Source organism: Equus przewalskii, chromosome 19 (assembly GCF_037783145.1).
Source record: "Equus przewalskii isolate Varuska chromosome 19, EquPr2, whole genome shotgun sequence".
NCBI lineage: Eukaryota > Metazoa > Chordata > Mammalia > Perissodactyla > Equidae > Equus > Equus przewalskii.
Window position 1 is genome coordinate 35,872,112 of NC_091849.1, and position 14,683 is coordinate 35,886,794.

The window sequence follows — 14,683 nt, forward strand, 5'->3', positions numbered from 1 at the left end:
GGCCTGGGCGGGGCCGAGGGCGGAGCTCCCGCCTCGGGGGCAGGACTCCCGTCGGTGCCCGGGCCCGGGTGCCGCGTCACGAGGAGCCCAGCGGAGCTGGAGAGCCCGGGCCTCGGGGCTCCCTCCCCCCCGCCGCCCAGGCCCGAGCCGCCCAGGCGGAGCGCCCGCTCCCGCCCGAGAGCCCGCCCCCCACTCCCGGGGCCCCAGACCCGGCCCCGCCCTGGCGGCTGCGCCCGCCCTGCCCGGACCCGGTTTGTCTGGTTCTCCCCGAGAGGCTTGTTTCTCGAATTTCTCCCTTTCCCCCTCTTCCCGGACCTCCGGGGCCCTCCCTCTCGGCCCGGCTCCCCGGGGCCCCCATGGGGGGCGTCTCGACACTGCGAGCCCGCCGAGTTTCGGTAGGACCGGCGATGGGCGCGGGGGAGGGGACGCGGGAGCGCCCGGGGCCTGGGCGGGAGCGGGGGGAGGCCTCCAGCCCGCCCTCCGGACCCCTCCCGCCGCCGCGTTCTCCGCACGCGCTGAAGAACCACCGTGCCGCTGGGCCTAGGACGCGGTTTTATTGGGGATGTGGGTACCCGGCCCTCGTCCCTCATCACCTACCCCCTCCTCCGAGCCCGCCCCAGCTCCTCGGAGCCCTAGCACGGTCCCAGAGGGGGTTAAGACAACACTGACTACTGCTCCTGGACAGGAAGTGGCTGGGGCGCGGGGCAGGGGGCGGGGGCTGGGGAAGCGGCGCAGGCTGGCTCCGCGACCAGATGTGCGGCTCCAACTCCAGATGTTCTTCATCTCCGTCCAACCCGCCGTCTGAGCTCCTCCCCTGCCTCCTGTGCCAGGCTGGGGAGTGGATGGAGGTCATCCGGAGACCGTGAGGGGTCAGCCCCCCGACAGGGGAGGAGTCTTCCGTGGGGGCTTTGGTGAAGGGACTCTGGCGAGCCTCCACGGAATCCTTTGCCCCACCCCGGCAGGCTCTGGGGGCGCCGGGGGGCTGCTCGGGTCACTCGCAGGCCAGCTTCCCGTCGAAACTGGAGAGGGCTATGGCGAAGGCCTGCAGGGCGCACAGCGGGTACCGGTAGTCCAGGGTGAAGGCGTCCTCGGCCACGCGGCCGAACTGCAGCACGATGTAGTCGGCTGTGGGCACAGACGGGCGGGGCGGGCTGAGACCTGAGTTCCCCGTCCTGGCAGAGGATGCCCTCAACGTTGCGGAAAGTCCCCCTCCCTTGCACTGGGGCCCCAATCCTCAGCCACCATCTCAGTTATTCACCCTCCACCCCCGACTTCTTATCTCGCCCAACCACCCCGACCCTCCAGCTTTACCATCCATCGGACTGTAAGACCCCGAGGGCAGGGACCCTGCCTTATCTTCTGCCGCCAAGGGCTATGCATACAACAGGCACTTAAGTAAAGGAACCTGTCAAACGTCCTGAAGCCTAGAATCCTTCTTTTCTGACGTCTCTGTTGTCTTCTGACCCCATTCCTTCTTCTTTCCACCCCTAGACCCCAAGTCCCATCTTAGACTGCCAGGCTCAATGCCTTGACTAGCCCCCTGGCTCCCTTCCTCATCCAGGGGCCCCACTCAGCCGCTGTCCCATATCTGGTGCAGGTTCCCAGCCCCAATGCCAACACCTCCCCCAACATCCATAGGGAAAGGAAGTTGCTAAAAATACCCCCAACCTCGGGACCAGGCTCCACCAGAAATGTGATCTGGAGAGCAGCTTTCCAAGGCCTGGGGACAGGTGACACTGGGAGCACACCCCTAGGATGGAGTGGGGGATGGGGAACTCGCTCATTGTTAGCCAACCCTGGGAACCTCGAGTCCCTTGGGAGATAACTTTCCATTCCCAGACTTCCTTCCCCTGGTGGGGACCTCTCCCCCAGCCTTGGAACAGGGACATCTTTCCTTAATTACGTTCCAGGTACATTTTGTTTCCCTAACTCCTTGAGGGCAGGCCTTTGACCTTACTTGAGAGAAGGTAAGAGAGTAGCCACTCAGAAAGGCTGGATTAATATTCCCCACTCCTGAAGGGCAGCCATCCTGAAGGGGTTCAGAGCCAGGGCACTGGAGCCAGACTATGTGGGTTCTAATTCCAGCTCTACGTCTTACTAGCTGTATGACCTTGGGCAAGTAACTTAACCTCTCTGTGCCTCAGTTTTCTCATCTGCTACATAGGGACGATAATAGTACCTTCCTCACAAGGTTGTTGAAAAGATTTATGGTTCCATGTCCGTAAATTCCTGAGAACAGTGCCTGGCACATAGAAAGCCCTGTCTAAGTGTTTGTGAAACAAGATTGGAGGGCCAGTGTAACTGCCTGGAGGAGCTGAGAGACTTTGGGTAAGAGGCTGTCCTCTCTGAGCCTCAGCATCCTGTTTGGCCACCAAGGGTTTAGCTATCAGTGGTTTTCAAACTCCAGCAGCTTAACTCTCTCCCTTCAACACAGTCTTACCCGGAATATCCCAGTGTCTACTCCGGGGCTCTGGTCAATGCTAGAATGAGGGCCTGGCACAATGGGCCCCAAGACACCGGCTCGGGACATCTGAGGCTCCTGGGAGCACAGTGGCAACGGCCCGCAGGAGAGAGTGACCTCGTGGATGTTTCAACTCCAGGGATGAAGGACAGCTTCAGGCCAATGCGTGTGAGCGTGAGAGAGAGAGAAGGCGGGGAAGGCCCTGAGTGGGGGTGCCGGGGACAGCCCGGTCTGGGCCCTCAGATACTCACGGTCGTCGGCATGGACAATCTGGAAGTTCTTGACCGAGGCCTGGGTGACTCGGCCTTGGAAGTTGAGGGTGTAGGAGCCGCTGTCCTCGTTCCAGACAGGTGGCTTGTTGTGCAGCTCGATGAGGCTCTCCAGGGTCTTGTTCTGCCAGCGCACCAGCAGCCCATCGCTGGCCTGGGTGCCCAGGGGAGAATTAGGGAGAGGACAATTAGGGGTGGCTGAGATATCTCAGGACTGACAGGGGAAGGGGCCTGGGGACCTATGCGCGCGCCCTTGAGTGTGTGTGCAGGTGTGCAGCCTGGAGGTGAACATCCATTCAGGGTATCCTTGAGAGCAGGCTGGGTCTCTGGGGTGTCCTTGTGGGCAGGGTGGACATCTGGGAGAATGCGGCTTTGCTGTGGGACACGAGTGGAGGGCTGAAAATGGAAAGTAGCATCTGGCACACAGTAGTTGGCTTTGTGCCCTTGGTCTTAGGAATGGCCACATGCTGGCACCTGATTGCAAGATGAACCAGACATTCTAGGACCTACAGGGAGCTTGCAGTTGAGCTGGGGGACATGGACAGGTAACAGTGGTTAAAATAAAATGGCCTGGAAGAGAGCTTCTAGAAGGAAGAAGCGGTGTCTGTATGATGGTGCTCTTGAGATATTTCTTTCCTGAGTTTCCCTGTCACCTGTTCATGTTCATGGCTTAGAGTCCACTCAAGATCACGTCCTCTAAGAAAGCTTCCTGACCGCAGGTCCGACTTAGATGTCTTAGCTCTGAGCTCTCATAACACCTCGCTCTTACCATTCCTCCCCCTGTGCTGTAATGGACAGAATTAGATACTCTAAGGGCAGGCACAGAATTTTAGTAACGTCTCTGTGCCTCAGTTTCCCTCACCACAGGGTGTTGTGAGGGTTAAATAAGCTAATAGCACCTGTAATGTTATTTAGATCCGTTCCTGGCACAGCCGAAATGCTCAGTGAGTATCAGATATTGTTTGGATGGTAACCGTTGTGTTGATTTTTTTGGATCTTCAGTGCCTGGCTTTCATAAATGATTGTAGAAAGAATGACCTGTGAGATGCTGAAGAGAGACCCAAAGCAGCACTGGGTAGTTGTCACAAAGCCCAGACACACGTGGGAGGCACTGCCTCTGCAGGGTCTGTGTGTTTATTCGAGGCACGGAAGGAGCAAGTGTGGGACCCACAGGCTCCTCCAGACCAGAGCCTCCGATGGCTGCTGCCCCACGGGTTGGCTCGCCTCTGATTACGGTGTGACTTTCCAGCCAGGAAGGATGTGTGATCAGCTGACACGGGTATTATTTTTCATTGTAAATGAGTAAAGTGACATCATTGTGAATATGGAGCATGCCAGTCATCCCGTCTCTGAAATCCTGGCCTCAATCGGCCTGCAGGGCTAAGGAGCAGATAACTGGACAGACACTCTGAAGGACCTCTCTCCAGGACATCTCTTCATCTTACCCTACACCTGCAAACACACACACATGCAACAAACAACCTTTGCTTTTTAAAATATAAGTCAAATCATGTCAGGCTTTTATACTCAAAATCCTGCTATGGCATTCTCTTTCTCTCAGAGTAAAAACCAGTTATACTAGCTTTATCTGCCCCTCACTCTCACCTCTCTGACCTCATCTCCCTCCAGCCACACTGGCCACCTTGCTGTTCCTCAAACCCACCAGGCATCCTGCTGCCTCAGGGCCTTTGCACTGGCTCTTCCCTCTGCCTGGATGCTTTTTCCCCAGATATCTGCAGGCTTGCTCCCTCACCTCCTTCAAGACTTTGCTCAAATCTCACCTTCTCAATGAGGCCCACTTTGACACTGTAATTAATATTGAAACCTACACACACACACTTCTCATCGCCCTTCCCTGTTCGACTTCTTTTTCCCCATAGCACTTATCACTTCCTAACATACTACATAATTTACGTATTTTTCACAGATACTCTCTACCGTCTTGCTCCACTAGAATGCCAGCTTTGGGAGGGCGAGTCTTTACTTTGTCCACTGACATCTTCCAGGTGCCTAGAATAACACTTGGCACTCAATCTATGTGTGTTGAGTGAATACATGAATGGATGATTTGATGTAAACTGAAAAAAAAAAACCCATTGTGCTTGTTTCTGTGAATTCAATTACACAAACCCCAAATTCATTCTACAAGTTGCCAGAATGATGAGGTGCTGGAGGAGGGTGAGTTCGTTCCCGGCGGTTGGGTGGGGGGAAGCTGAGCCCCCACCCCCCAGCTTCCCAGGGGAGGGTGGCGTCGGGAGCAGGACCCTGGGGGAGACAGGTGAGGGAGGCGCAGGGCTCACATTTCGGGGCCGGATGGGGACCCTCTGGTTGTCCGCATTCATGCCCGGAATGATGACGGTCATGCGCCGGGGACCTCGGAAGCCCAGCACGTTGGTCTCCTGGGAGGGAGAGGCGTGTCAGGCGGCCCGCCGCGCGGGGCGGGGCCTCGGCGGGGGACGGGGGTCCTCACGTAGATCACGGCCGCCAGCTCCTGCCGCAGGCTCGCCACGTCCGCGCCGCCTCCGCGGTGCTGCGGGTTCTGCCCGCTGTCGAAGACGGTGAAGCGGTTCCCCAGGAGGTTGGACCTGCAAGCAGCGCGGAGCTGGGCGCGCGGCTGGGGGCGCCGCGCTCCTGCTCGAGACCCTCCCTCACAGCCGAGCAGTTCTGAGAGCTTCCTCCATCCAGGGAGGGCTGTCCCGGGACGGAGCGGTCCCCTGCCCCTGGCTTCTCCCATGAGGTCTTTCAAAAGCTCAGTCTAGAAGGAGACTGGGCAGCGTTCAAATCTCAGCTCTCTTACCAGCTGTGTGACTTTAGGCAAGTCACCTAAACTGTCTGAGCCTCAACTTCCCCATCTGTAAAATGGGCATAATAGCAGTATTTATCTCATTTGGTTGATAAGATGATTAAATGGGTTAATATTTGGAAGTTACTTAGAACTCTGCCTGACAGATAGGTAGACGTTATATAAGTGTTTGTTAAATACATAAATAAAAGAAAAAAGGCCTGACTGGGGCTCACCTCCCCGCACCGCTCAGATGTGCGGCGAAGATTAGATGAGATAAATAGGGAGACACAGCACAGGGTAGGTGCCAAATATTTGCTCATTCATTCACTTAGTAAATACTTATTGAGTAGCTACTATGTGCCAGGGGCTAGCAATTCCACCACGGACAAAACAGGCATGGGCCCTGCCCTCCTGAAGCCTATGCTCTCCTCCAGGTAAGGTCCCTGGACCAGCAGGGTGGGCATCACTTGGGTGCTTGTTAGAAATGCAGCATCTCAACACCCCCCCCCCCCCACCAAGCTCCAGATCCACTGAATCTTTTTTTTTTTTTTTGAGGAAGATTAGGTCTGAGCCAACATCCACTGCCAAACCTTTTCTTTTCTTTTCTTTTTGCTGAGGAAGATTGGCCCTGAGCTAACATCCGTGCCTATCTTCCTCCATTTTATATGTAGGACACCTGCCACAGCATGGCTTGATAAGCGGTAGGTAGGTCAGCACCTGGGATCTGGACCTGCAAACCCCAGGCTGCCAAAGCAGAGCACGCAAACTTAACCACTGCACTACCCAGCTGCCCCAACCCCCAAACCATTTTAACAAGATCCCCCAAGAGATCTATATAAAGCGTAAGAGCCCCTGGGCTGGAGGCAGTTCCCAAGTGTCCAGTGTGGTGGGCACTCTGTAAGCACAGGGGACAGAGAAGACTGGCTGTGGCCCTCTTGCTGCCCCCAGCCTCCCAGCCCCACCTCAGCTTCCCGATGAAATTCTCCCCTCCTCGGGACAGATTGGTAGGGTCACTGGAGATGAGGTAATTGGCCGTCTTGCTCCTCTTCCGTTTCCTGCCAGCCAAGAGGAACACCTGGGCAGAGGTGGAGACAGGTGAGAGGATGGGAAGGAGGGGTGGCAGAAGGACGAGGGGGAGGGGAGGAGAAGCCCTGTTTGCCTTGTAGCCCCTCATCTTGGCCCCAGACCCTCCCTCAGCCTGGCACCCCCACTCTCTCCCCTCCCCCTCCCTCCCCTCCCCCTCCCTTACCCCTACCCACCTTCTTCTCCGTGTCCAGGTGCAGGAAGTAGGAGGGATACAGGCCCCGATCCATACCCTTCTTGTCCCGGGTCAGCCGGCAGCGCACTGTCCGGCCCTGGGGGGCGGGCCGAAGCACGAATTCCCGGGGTTCATCCACTTCCACGGGTGGGGACGGAGCCCTCTCCTCCTTCTGGGTGGGGGCAGAGGGTGCATCAGCCCCAGAGCCCTGGCTCCCGTGCCCTCAGCAGGTCCCCAGCGCCAGGACACAGGCAGGGTAGGCCGGACCACTCACCGCTTTCTGTGAGGGGAGAGAACAGAGGCCAGCTAGACTGCAGCCGGGCCCTCGTGGTCCCCAGCAGCTCAGCGGGCTCTGTTAGGGGGTTCTGGGGAGGTTTGCACTTTATTACTATTTCCTTTAGCTTGTGGTTAAGAGCCCAGGCTCTGGAGCCAGACAGCCTGGGTTCAAATCCTGGTTCCACCACTAACTGTCAAGTTCGTCAAGTTTTAACCCTGCTGCGACTCAGTTTTTCCATCCGAGAAGTGGGTAGGGTCGGGTGGATCCCTGGGACAACCTTATTTAGTTTATACATTTAACAAACACTCATAGGAAGTCTACTGATGTGCCCAGTATGGTTCTAAGCACTTTGCAGATATTAACTCATTTGATCCTCCTCTCCGTACCTGCTGAGGGGGTTGTCCCATTTTACAGATGAAGCAGCTGAGGTTCAGAGAGGTTAAGTACCTTGGCCAAGTCCACATAGCTAGTAAGAGGTGGACGCTGCCCAGCCTCCTGTGAGATCCAGAGCCTTTAGAAAGACCTTCCTCCACGTGGACACACCCTCAGGGCGAACTGAGGTGAGGCTGAGGTATGGAGTGCTGTGTTCTGTGCACATAGCGCTACAGAAGTGTTGGCTTCTGCTGTTATTATGGGCATAGAGTAGACACACAATGGATGGAGTAGCCAACCTCCAAGATGGCCCCCTGACCCCTGCCTCCTGGTATTTACATGCTGGTGTGGTCCCCTCCCACACTGTCCCAGGGTTGGTCTTTGTGACCAATCGAATGCGACAGGAGTGATGGGGGGGTCACTTCTAAGGCTGGGTCATAAAAGATACTGTGGCTTCTGCTTGCTCTCTCTTGGGCCACTCTCAGGCTTTGGGGCAAGTTGGCTGCCATGTCATAAGAAGAGCCGAGCAGCCCTGTGAAGAGGCCTCCAGCCAGCGAGCACGGCAGCGAGCCATGTGAGCAGCAGCTCCTCAATTTCCGGTCAAGCTCTCGGGATGACTGCCGCCCCAGCTGCCATCTTGACTGCAGCCTCATGGGAGACCCTGAGCTAAGCTGCTCCTAGATTTCTGACCCACAGAAAGTAGGAAAATAAACGTTTGTTGTTTGAAGGCACTACATTTCGAGGTGCTTTGTTATACAGCGATACATGGTTAAGAGAACAAATGAATGAATAAGCTCATTTTGCTCCTGGGGAAACTCCTAGTAACAATTGAGTTGCATTAAGCCCTGGGGTGGCCTGCCCTGGCCTGGTGACCCCACAACTGCCCCTCTGTTCTCACCAACCTGCTGCCCTTTGCCCTCGTGTTCTACCCCTCACAAGGCGGGAGCCAAGATCCTAACCCCAATTTCCCCAACAGCGGAGAGAAGGGACTGCCAGCCCTGCTGTGCGCACATCAGGATTGAATGCTATTTCTGAGCCACAGAGAAGCCCCGGGTTCACATGTGCTGCGGTTGGCCATTTTTGCTGAGGGCAAGTTTGCACTGTGTAGAAGGTGAGGCTGGTGTCGGGGAGCGGGCCCTTAGCCTGCGGGCAAGTGAGCATCTCTTCTCCACTCTAGGCTGTTCCAGAAGAAACTTAGGAAACACAAGACTATGTTCGGAATGTGATATGGAGAAAGCCAGAGCTTATTCAAACATTTCTGCAGCTGTGAATTCAAGGGCCTACTGTATTGAAGGCTGGACTGCAGTTATAGTCCTCCAGGGAGATAATAAACTGGCCTTGCAGTTTATACATCAGTATCTGGTGATCTTGGCTAATGTGAATCCGTCCCCTGAGATCTGACCACTCTTGAACAAACTAATAAACCCACATAGCTAAGACCCCGGCCCTGCCCTCATGGGGATCTCTCCACTCGTGGAAACCAGTTTCTCAAAGACTTCCCTCACTTTCTCTCTTCGGTTGGACCTCTCTCTCTTGCTTAATCATTTGTGCATGTTGGTGCCTGAGTCCTGTTTGTGAGTAAGAGTGATATTCAAAATATTTCACAAGCTGTACTGCCCATGAAGAATGCTCAGTCAGAATGGACGTGGGTCGCCTGGAGGAGGGTCCAGAGGGCCCTCACCGCCAGTGTTAACCCCTTAGTTGCTGGAAGGTTGGGAGGTCCTGGGTGGGGCAGCAGAAAGCATTTGGGGAACTCAGAGCAGTAGGGTGGAAATATTTTGACACCATGGACCGCTGGCTATGGGTCAGCCCGTGTGCCCAAGGGCATGTGCACACGTGCCTGTCTGCCTGTGGGCTCTACTCCCTGGTACAGAAAACGTGTCTCTCTTCATGTGGGCGCCGTGTGAGCCCCCCGGCTGTGTCTGATGGTTGGGCTGCCGAGGGGAGGGCTTAGAATCCAGATGGCAGAAGGCCCCCAGGTGGCCAGTCCCAGCCTGTCCCCCACAACTGCCTCTTCTGTTCTCACAAGTTTGGTGCCAGAGGGGGAACCAAGATTCTGACCCCAAGTGACTCCCCGGCCTTAGTGCATGAGGTCCCACACTCTAGTCCCCCGAGCCCAGGCCCCTGTCACTGCTCCCTGAAGGGACCTCAGCCCCTTTCCCCTCTGGTCCCCAACCTTTTTGCCTTTTCCTTTCGCCTTGCCCTTCGGATTGCTGTTCGTGGTCACCACAGCTGCCCCCTCTTCCTCCTCTTCCTCTTCCTCCTTCCTGTCTTCTGAGGCTTTGGGAGTGCCTGGGCATGGAGGGGGACAACACTGATGACCCCTGACCTGGCGGAGTACTTCACGGTTTGCAGAGTGCTTCTCACCCCATGTCTCACTGGGACCACCCCCCAACCTCAGGAGAGTAACCCCGTCTCACTATTACCAGAACCTCAGAAAGCTAAGACACCTGCCTGAGGCCACACAGCTAGTAAAGTGGGGATCCAGATGTCCCCCAAGACTTCTGACTCTAGAACCCACACTCCTTACCCACACTGCACCCCAGCTCCCCACCCCTCCCCATGGCACCCGGGGGCCACTGCCACCCACCTTTCTTCTTGGGAGCCTTCTCAGCTGGGCCGTCTTCTCCAACCAGAAACATGGCTGCTGGGGTCTTCTTCCTCACTCCGGCCGGGCTCCCTGAGGGGTCCTTGTCAGCCTCCCCAGCCCCTGCGTGTGTGGATGGGAGGGGGTCACACCCCCCACGGCACCCCGAGGCCCCTGGTCCTCCAGAGACCAGCCTCACCTTTCTTCTTCGTCTTTCTCGTCTTGGTCCCTTCCCCCGCCGGTGCCTCCTTCTTCTTACTGCGCAGAGGTTTCCTCGGGGGGACAGGGCTCCCCAGGTCCCCTGGTCATGGAGGGTGGGGTTAGACAAAGAAGGCCTGTTGGGGCTGAGGGCCACCTTCCAACCCACTCGCGGTGCCTTCAGGCCCCAGGGACGCTGAAGCCCTGACAAAGGCCCAGGGTCTGCCCTCTGCTCCTCACATTTTTAACCCTGAGTCCAAAACTGGACAAACACCAAGAGCTTAATAAGTCAATAAGCAGTTACCGAATGAATGAATGAATGAATGAATGAAGGCCATGCCCTCTAACCAAACCTCTGAATCCCAGCTCCCACCCCATCTCCCCTGAAAACCTCTGGCCGCTGCCACAGACAGAGCTCTCCCTCACGCGGAGGCCCGCGGTCTAGCGCCCTCCACGTTTACAGCGGACTGCGGTAGCCACAGGGCAAGGTGCCCTGGCCACCAGCATTTACTCGCCCATTGATTTTTACTGCAATCACTTTGATACTTTTGTAAAAATTATAACCATAATTCATATTGTTAAAAAAACTAAATGAACATCACGAAGAAAACAAATCCTCTGCCCTCCCCTGGCTCACAGAGCACTCTGGGCGGGGGGCAGGGGCCAGAGGGCAGGGGGGACGGTGGGGAGCACATATCTATCTAGGTCCTTTCAGGACCACCAGGGGGAAGAAATGCTCTGGGACCAGCACCGGGTGACTTTCTCAGTCTCCCTCCAGGGCAGGACTAGTTGGTGGTGTCTGTGCTCTGCTCTGCGCGCGCCACACCCACCCTTCGGGGCCTGGGCCTTAGCCCGCCTCCCGTTGGTGTCTGCAGAAGCCTTCTCTTTAGGGGGCTTCTTGGGAGGCAGAGGGATTTTCTCTCTCTTTTCTTCCTCCTCTCCATCTTCATCGTCCTCCTCCTCTTCCTCATCCTCTGTAGGGAGAAACTCTTCACAATGGGGGCTGGGGTAGGCCCCCCCTATCTGGGGAGCCGCGTCCCTCAATTGCCCAGAGAGGGTAAATGAGCGGCAGGGGTGGGAGACTCCCCTTCTGGAACAGGAACAGGAGAAGAATGGGGGTGACACCCAAGTCTTGGGGGGGGCCTACAGTCAGGAGAGTGAGCTGGAGGTGGGGACTGCTGGGGGTTTGGCAGTCCTGTTCAGGGAAAATACTCTCCTCTGCAGGCCCTCCCTCGCTCTTTCTGGGACCCTCACCTCCTCACACACTCTCCCCTCCCTGCCCGTCTCTTTGCATCTCCGCTGTTTCTCCCACTCTGCTTCTCCCTGTCCTTGTCTGTCTCTGTTTCTGACCTTGAGCAGACCCATCTGGGCTACCTCTGGCCCCTGGCTGTAGTTTAAGGCAAAACTCTTAAACTTTGTGTGCCTCAGTTTCCCTATCTGGAAATGGGAGAAAGAACAAGAGAATAAAGGTTTTTCTGGCTCAAAGACAAAGCAGAGGAGTGGAGGCGGTTTTTCTGTGTTCCGCCTCCCCACCGCGGTTCCCGGCCAGCCCTTTTCCTCCTCTCTCCCCCCGCCCTTCCCTCGGGCCCTCTCTCACCGTCCTCCGCGTGCGGCGCGCGGGCCACCAGGAAGGTTTCCCGGGGGTCGCGCTTCTTGGCTTCGGGGTCCCTGAGGAACCTGGTGTAGACGGTCGGCGGCGCGGGGACCTCGGCCGACCCCGGGGCGGGCTCCTCCCGCGGCCTCCCCCTCCGCCCGGCTGGGCCGAGATGCGCGGGTCAGGGAGGACCCCCTCCCGTCTGGGGCCCCTCGCCCCGGGGTCTCCCCTGGGCCTGCTTCCACCACCGACACCTCTCCCCGGCTCTCATCCATCCCTCCAACCCCGCCCCCGGCCTCCCCGGCTCCCACCCGTCGGGTCCCCCTCTCCCCTTCCCCCTCCCCTGGGAGGGCTCCACCCCGCGCCCCGCAGGTCCCTCCCTCCCGCGCCCCTCACCCTGGGGGGCGCCCCCGGGCTCGGCCCCCCGCCCGCCGCCCGGTCTCCGGGGCTTAGATGCCGTGGGGCAGGGGGACTCAGGGGCTTCCGTCTTCTTCTTCCTCAACTTCGGCCCCCGGGCGGGCCGCTGAGGGTGCGGGTCAAAAGGAAGGAAAGGGGGGCTGTGAGGGCTGCCAGTCACCCTCTAATCCCTGAGCCGTCAGGAATAAATGCAGATTAGCGGGAGGCGAACTGCAGCCTCCTTCTTGGGGTGAGGCAGGATGACCCCTCCCCTCCATCACGGCCACCTGCAATGCCCCAAAGCCCCAATTCCTCCTCCGGACCCTCCATGCCTCCGAACGCCCCTTTCCTACAAAAACACTCCAGATAAGCAACCCCAGAGGCCACTGAGGGGGACCCGCCCCGCTCCCGGATCCCCTCCCTGCGTGGCCTTATAGTTGGGGGTCTTCCTGCCCCCTTTCCAAGCAGGGTGACATACCTGCTTGGGGCGCCGCTGGACCTCCGGGCTCTGGCCTTCCTCCTCGTGCCCGCTGAGGGTAGCAAAGGAATGAGGGTCTGCCTCCCCTTTTCCTACCCGCCTCCCCACCCATGCCTCTGGCCCCCCAGGGTCCAGGTGTGTGTGGGGGTGCCTTCCAGACCTGTCGGAGGCCCACACCTCTCGGAGGGTGTCGTCCTGCAGCGGCATCGTGCCTTCGCCTCCCCACAGCCCCTCCTGTGGCCACCCTGCCGCTCTGGGAGCCTTCCTGCCCCCCAGCTAATCCGGCTCAGCCTCGCCCCCACCTCCCCGGCTGGGAGGGGCGGCCCCGCAGCCCCGAGGGAGACCCGCCTCCCCGACCCCGCCCCCCCAACCTCCGCGAGGCCCAGCCCACTGAGGGAGCAGGAGGCTGAGCTCCCAAGTTCTTAGACCCCCAGGCCCTGAAGGATGGCATCGCTGGACCAGCCACTCCCAGCTTCCGGTTAGAGATGCCGGCCTGTGACTCGTCGGGGGTCAGTGGGGTGTAGGAAGAACTATTAGCTCTGATCCTGTATTTATCTTTATTTTTCATAAAAGAAAGGACCAGGATTTACTTAACACATATGGATTGACAGAAGCATGGGTACGTAGAAAGAAACATGCCTACCTTGAGGGTGTACACTTATTTATTTTTCACTGATAGGGAACATGCTGTTTTAGAAGTTTGGAGCCCGGAGACATAGTGTTGGTGTGATGGGTGTCAGGGCACAGGTTTCACTAAGTGTTGAGGGCCCTCCCCCACCACAGCCCCCCAGAACAGGCCCCATGGGGGGTCGTGCAGGCTTCCTGGACTTGAAAGATGAGTGGGAGTTCCACAGGCTGAAAAAGTCAATGAAAAATAGAAAGGTGGGATGTGTCCCTGGAAAGCGAACAGCAAGAAAAAGGCCTGGAGGTTGGGAATAGCCAGGCATGTGTTCAGAGGTCCAGCACCAGGAGGGAGGTGGTCATTCAGGCCTGGGTCAGCCCTGAGCCCAAGCCACGAGCTCTGCCGCTCAAAGAGGGGGACGTGCTCGGTGACTAAGCCTCTCTGGGCCTCCATTTCCTCATTCATAAAATGGCCTTTGCTCAAGCTGCTCCTTCCTGCAATGCCCTCCCCATTCCTCAGAACCTATCCAACTCTTGGTAGCCCTAAGTCCCCCCCTCCAAGATTCCTCAGTCCTCACCTGCCTCTGAATGTGTAATAATAATAATAATAATAGCATTTATTGACCACCTACTGTGTGCCAGCCCCTTGCTCCCATTCTCTCTCCATCTTCCCAATATTTATGAGGCAGACATTAACTCCTTGATATTAAAGGTTAGGAAATTTGTGACTGAGAGTCAGTCGACAAATATTTCCTGGGCACCAATTATGCACCAAACAGTATGCTAAGCACTGGTCATACAGTGATGGACAGAAGGGTGTGGTCCCTGCCCTCATGGAGCCTACATTCTTGTGAGAAAGACAGATAGTGAAGACACAAATACACAGATTAGCTGTAATGATCTCATTATTATTGATTATAGTAAATGCCCAGAAGGAAAGAACTGGGTTCCATGAGAAGAGCAGGAGGGATCCAGTCTGGATTTAGAGGATAGGGCTGTCTGAGAAGGGAATTTTTAAACTGAGACATGAAGGATTTCAGACTAGGAAAAAGAATGTTCCACACACAAGGTGTAGCTTATGCAAAATGTTTCCAGGCAGCAAAGAACTTGGCACAATGGAGCAGTACTGCCCTCTCGACCAAGATGAGAACAGCCCTGCCTAAGACCTGTACTTCAGGGGGCTGGCTCCATGGTGTGGTGGTTAAACCTACACTGCTCCTCAGCCATGCTGTGGCAGCAACCCACATATAAAGTGCAGGAAGATTGGCACAGATGTTAGCTCAGGGCTAATCTTCTTCAGCGAAAAAAACGAAACAAACAAACAAAAAAAACAACAAAAAAAACTGCACTCGGAAGATTCCTAAGATCTCAAACCCCAAACACATGA

General features: G+C 56.8%; 1 protein-coding gene and 1 long non-coding RNA gene across 3 annotated transcripts; one reads left to right on the plus strand and one right to left on the minus strand.

The window, feature by feature from the left end:
* Positions 1-535: 535 nt before the first annotated feature.
* On the minus strand, positions 536-12,936 carry TULP1 (TUB like protein 1). 2 transcript variants are annotated; one of them, XM_070584454.1, is made up of 15 exons: positions 12,836-12,936; positions 12,676-12,727; positions 12,234-12,324; positions 11,805-11,963; positions 11,038-11,181; positions 10,209-10,310; positions 10,013-10,132; positions 9,599-9,714; positions 7,048-7,053; positions 6,775-6,945; positions 6,478-6,590; positions 5,201-5,315; positions 5,031-5,129; positions 2,713-2,884; positions 536-1,125 (listed from the first exon to the last, which is right to left on the minus strand). In XM_070584454.1, the coding sequence occupies exons 1-15, from the start codon at positions 12,880-12,882 to the stop codon at positions 992-994; spliced, it is 1,641 nt and encodes a 546-aa protein (XP_070440555.1). In that variant the 5' UTR covers positions 12,883-12,936; the 3' UTR covers positions 536-991. The 2 variants fall into 2 exon arrangements, 1 of the variants encoding a protein (XP_070440555.1); XR_011529697.1 differs by lacking the exons at positions 2,713-2,884; positions 5,031-5,129; positions 5,201-5,315; ... (9 more) ...; positions 12,676-12,727; positions 12,836-12,936 and adding an exon at positions 1,312-1,588 and having other exon boundaries at positions 986-1,125.
* On the plus strand, positions 2,878-8,153 carry LOC139077303 (uncharacterized). The gene is made up of 3 exons (XR_011529698.1): positions 2,878-6,610; positions 7,465-7,610; positions 7,908-8,153. It is a non-coding gene; the product is annotated as an uncharacterized lncRNA (long non-coding RNA).
* Positions 12,937-14,683: the final 1,747 nt, after the last annotated feature.